At 43.7% G+C, this 4,913-nt stretch overlaps 1 protein-coding gene across 2 annotated transcripts; it reads right to left on the reverse strand.

The window, feature by feature from the left end:
• Positions 1–501: 501 nt before the first annotated feature.
• On the reverse strand, positions 502–2,129 carry LOC134546442 (large ribosomal subunit protein mL50-like). Of its 2 annotated transcripts, none has more exons than XM_063389251.1 (2): positions 2,022–2,129; positions 502–1,301 (listed from the first exon to the last, which is right to left on the reverse strand). In XM_063389251.1, the coding sequence occupies exons 1-2, from the start codon at positions 2,126–2,128 to the stop codon at positions 905–907; spliced, it is 504 nt and encodes a 167-aa protein (XP_063245321.1). In that variant the 5' UTR covers position 2,129; the 3' UTR covers positions 502–904. The 2 variants fall into 2 exon arrangements, with proteins under 2 accessions (XP_063245321.1, XP_063245322.1); XM_063389252.1 differs by having other exon boundaries at positions 502–1,304; positions 2,022–2,122.
• Between the last annotated feature and the right edge of the window lie 2,784 nt (positions 2,130–4,913).

Consider the following 4,913-nt stretch of genomic DNA (forward strand, 5'->3'; position numbering starts at 1 on the left):
TTAGATAGTGATTGTTAAAGAGGAAACTAGGAGGTGCAGGCATCTCTGGTTTTAATGAAGGACATAATTTCATGAAAAAGTAATTTCCAATTCATTTCTCCCATACAGCCGTTGAAGCCAACAAGATGACAGCCATTTGTCACACTGTGGTTTCCTGATAAGCTGCAGGGGAGAAATTTGTGAACATTTAGCCTTCCATGGTGACCAGTGAAACACCCCCCAGTGGAACATGTAGGTGTACACTTACACTATTTTGTAATTCTGCAAGAGTCAAAACGAGAAAAGAAAGTGTTCTTAAATTTCTTCAGAGCTTTTGAGAAGAAGGCAGCATTTGAAACGTTTGCTCCGTTAAAAAACTGAGCACTGTAATACACAAAAGCAGCAGTGCCTGAGTGTATCTGCACTTTGAAAGAAACCAGGGAAGCATGGTATCAGGGCACAGAGCAGTATAACCAGGACATTTCTGGATTATTCCTAGAAAGATCACACAGACTCTCAACCTCACTGGAAACAACTTGTTTCATAGAAAACACTCATAAAGTACATTGCATTTCTCAGACTGTTTATTTTCTTGTTCTCCTAACTTCACTGTTTGCCTCCTCTGATTAAAAGCAGGCCTGCATCATCAGTTAGATGGGGAAGAAAAACTAAACACATAGCCAACATGGAAGAAAAACTAACACCCAAAGAACTTATAAAACAGGGCCCTTAACAGACACTGCAGAATTCAACAAGATGCCTTGAAAGCAACTGATTTTATAGGGCTGTTGAAGACTTCACCGTTACTGAGTGAACAGATTTCAGTGAACTTCTGTTAGTGAAATTCACACATCTCACCCCAACGAGAGGGCTCTGCCGCTGCCCTGCAGCACAAGCCAGGCACAGAGATGCTCTGTGGGGGGACTCACTGCTGCCAGACGATTCTCAGGTTTGGGGGCAGCTCTGCAGCCACGAGTTCATCAATCTTGGTCCCATCTTTCACGGGGGTGCGATAGAAACCCAGCACATCCCCGGCGTGGCGCATCCGGTGCAGCTGGGAGTTGGGGACAGCGTGTCCCAGCTCTGCCACCAGCTGGGCCAGCAGGCGATGCTTCAGCCTGTTCTCCTGCAGAGGAGTCTGCTGCCAGTCCTCAGGAAGAGAGGGCCCAAAGACCTCCCTGATGTGGGACTCGAGGCAGCTCTGCAGGTCATCGCGAGGGAGGTAACTCTGGCTGCGTGGTGGGGGGCAGATCAGGCTGGGCTCACTCTTCTCCTCCTTCTCAGGAACTGCTCGGTCTGCTTCCACTCCTCTTTCCTCCTTCCTGCTGGCACCAGAAGAGAAAGAGTTTCAGCCTCTGGGCTACTCAAGACAGCCTCAGAGCATTTTTGTATTTGTGATGTTTTAAACCACAATCAATCCATACAGTTCACACATCCCATGGGCTCATCGGTCTGTTATCCAGAAGTGCACAGGCTTTCCGCAAGTGCTGCTCCCCACACAGGGCTGCTTCTGTAGAACCATCACCCACCCACCTTATTTCATTGGTTAGTGAAAACAGCATTTTAACTAGATTAGTTATTTGTTTTCTGTTACAGCTCCATTTTCTAATTTGCTATGAATAAAAAGCTTAACAGAAAATAGCCACTACTACAGAACAAAATCAGTGCCCACATGTAGAAAAAAATTATCACTGGTTTTCAGTAAAAAATTTTACTTTCTCATATGACATAATCTAGTCAACAACCCATGCGTGGTTTCACGTAAAATGTTACAGAGGAATCATATTTCATTCCTGTGAAATTCGTTTTGCCACTCCTAACAAAAGCAGTATCACTTCTAAAGGCCCCAACCCCGCAACACCGCACGCGCTCGCCAGCAGTGCACCTCAGTGGGCGCTGGTTGCCCAGAGAACCAGTGGAGTCTCCTTCTCTAAAGACATTCAAAATCCGCCTGGACAAATCCTGAGGGATTTGCTCAAAGGATGTCGGGCTAAGTGACCTCCAGTGGGGAGAAGGCCAGAGGCCGTCCCTCCACCCCGTACCTGCGGCTGCTCCAGAACGCCCTGAGCCCCGTGGGGCTCCGCCGCGCCGCTGCCCGCACCGCCGCCATGCTGGGGGCACCTTCCCGCGGCCACCACGGGTGACGCATTTCTGCCGCACTCCGCAAAACCTCATGGGAAATGTAGTCCGTGCCCGCAAGCCAGCCCCCTCTGTGGGAAACGGAATGTGTGAAAATTTCCTTAGGAAAAGGCATTCTTTGATGCTTGGTCTTTGTGTGCTTTCAGGCCTAATCGACAGGAAGGGAGATATTGTCTGTGTAACAGAAAGTAGCCAACAAACTCTAAGTGATATCCAGGTGTTGGAAAGGCAGATTATTTGTTGGCAGAATTGCCTTGTTAAGATTAAGGTCTTGACAGGTTTCAATGATCTCAGACCTAGGGGAGTTTAGCAAGGCTTGGGAAGGAGGATGTAACACTGATAGTGTCACAAAGAATGCAGAATTTATGGATCACAGGATATTTAGCAGAACCCCCAAGACAAGGAACAAACTAATAAAGCCGATGCAGCAACTATGCTGAACCAGCTTTGGCAGTGTAATGGGTAATTCCAGCAGGGGATATCGAGGCCATCGACTCATAGCCATGAATTCAAGAAACCACTAACTGAAAGGAAAGACTGAGCAGGCACATAAATTAGCAGGAGAAGCAAGACTATCATTAATTAACAGCAGAGAGAACGCTAATTATTATGAAAACCAGGTAACTTGACGTCAATGAACATTAATTCCTTTGTTTATTAAAATATATAAATAGGGGGAATTTTGGTAACCTTGGTGCTGATGGTGACTAATGAAAAGAGGGAGAGGGACTTCTTACACATACAGATAGTGACAGGACAAGGAGGTTTTAAACGAAAAAAGGGAAAAGTAGATATTTGGATTAAATTCTTTACTATGAAGGCAGTGAGGCTTTAACATAGGTTGCCCAGAGAAACTGCAAGATGATTTCCCCATCCCTGGAAATGTTCAAGGCTAGGATTGGACTGGGCTCAGAGCAACCTGGTCTAGTGGAAGTTGTCCCTGCCCATTGATTTATTAAAATATGAATATCGATCTAATGTCAATATTCAACTGTGACAGACAAAAGACTCTCTAACAGTTAAAGTTAGAAAGTGTATGTTTATTGCGATGCTGGGCAGCGCATGGGGTAGTTCTTTAATGTGCACTGCTAAGATCACAGGTAATTACAAAGCCTTTTATTTACAAAAATGTTGAATACACAAAATATAAATGCATATTCATACTCCTGTCACTTCTTTTTCTCTGATTCGTATGTTAATTGACAAAAAGGCTATTAAGCACGCATAGTTTGTTCTCTGAAATGGGTCAGTGGTCCTTTTGTGAGGAGTGGTCACCAAAAGGAGGAAGTAAAACAAGTCTTCCTCGTTCTAAACTTTCAACTTTTTCAAAGCAGATGTGATTGATGGATGGTAGAACTATCTGTTTCCTGTTTTCCAGGACTATTTCAGTGGATTTCTGGAAACAAGAGGTCTTGTGTTGTATTGATTAGTTTCTCTGTTTGACAAGCAATGAATTATTAAATCTGGGGTAGTTTATCTTAAATCTGGTTTCTTTTAACTATCTTCTAACTTTTAACTGATTTCAGCAAAGTTTATCTATTCATTTTAGCTAAATCAGCAATATTTATTGTTAACTGTAACTTTAGCTTTTCTCGAAGCTTCAAAATTAGTGTCTCACCATGGCAGGGAGTTTGCAACTGAATGGATAGAAAAATATTATTTTTAAGGTAATTTCTAATGCAAATTATTCTGAGATTGATCTTGGATCACAGTATCAGTAGGATGCTGCTCATCAATAGCAGACGTTTCACTGAAGTCAGATATATGGAGACCCAGAGGACCACACCTGAAGCAGACGCTAGCATTAGCCTCTGGAGTGTTTTTTGGCAAATCACTTCCTCTTTGTTCATTGTCAGGAGAGACTAAATGCAAGCCTTAATTATGCAGTGACTAGATCCACATGAAGGATTGTGGCTGTTTATTTATTGCCTGTGTGGCATGCTGATTACTAACACAGAGGCCATGAGGAGGTGGTTACAAGGTGGTGATTTTGACTGTTTTCCCTGTATTTGTTGGCAGGAAGAGCGAGTGCCAGTGGCGAGGAGGAGCAGCCAGCAGAGAGAGGTCACCCTGGAGAGACATGAGTCCTCTTGGTCATGGGTCTGACCCTGGCTGTTTACAGGGCTGCTCCAAGGCCTCATGATTTGATTGATGTAGCATGTAGCCAGGCAAATACTCTTACATAACCTTAGGCCTGCTGTTTTTGCTATTTATGCTTCTTTTTCATTACAACCATTTGACTGTGCTGTAGCTATATAATGCTTACTCCTTTAACATGGACACAGCAACAACAGGCCAAAGGTCAAACCATTGGTCTGCAACATCAGCCTCATTATTCAAGCTACACAACATGTAGGTCAAGATGCTTTCAAGCATGCTTTGTATTAATTATTGTGGAAAACACTACTGTAAAGGTGGTTTGTAAGGACAGTCTTTGTACAGCCCTGACTCAACATGTGCAACTCTAACACAGTGTAGCAGCCTCATCTCAGGAATGATGGTTTTCCAGAGACATGAGATGCTTCTGAAGGTAGTGTTGTTTATCTGTGGCCTAATTCCTTAGCAGTGCTTGCTGTGTACATCTCCCCCAAGTGTTTTAGTGTCTACCAGACTTTTGTCAGCAGGATTAACCTCTTGAGCTGTGTCACCATTGAGCTGATATCTCCTCAGAGTTTCCCAAGCTCACCAACTGTAATACTTTGTGACTCAATCTTTGCAAGGACTACCAAAAACCACAGATGCGTTAAAGATATGGAAAAGTTTACACAAAACAAAAAAAAAAAATTGTGAGATAG

The sequence above is a fragment of the Prinia subflava genome, unplaced genomic scaffold (assembly GCF_021018805.1).
Source record: "Prinia subflava isolate CZ2003 ecotype Zambia unplaced genomic scaffold, Cam_Psub_1.2 scaffold_78_NEW, whole genome shotgun sequence".
NCBI classification, from domain to species: domain Eukaryota; kingdom Metazoa; phylum Chordata; class Aves; order Passeriformes; family Cisticolidae; genus Prinia; species Prinia subflava.

Coding starts and splice junctions, on each gene's coding strand:
- LOC134546442 (XM_063389251.1), bottom strand. CDS start 2,128: ATGCGTCACCCGTGGTGGCCGCGGGAAGGTGCCCCCAGCATGGCGGCG. Junction 1,302..2,021: donor GCGTTCTGGAGCAGCCGCAG/GTACGGGGTGGA, acceptor TGGTGCCAGCAG/GAAGGAGGAAAGAGGAGTGG.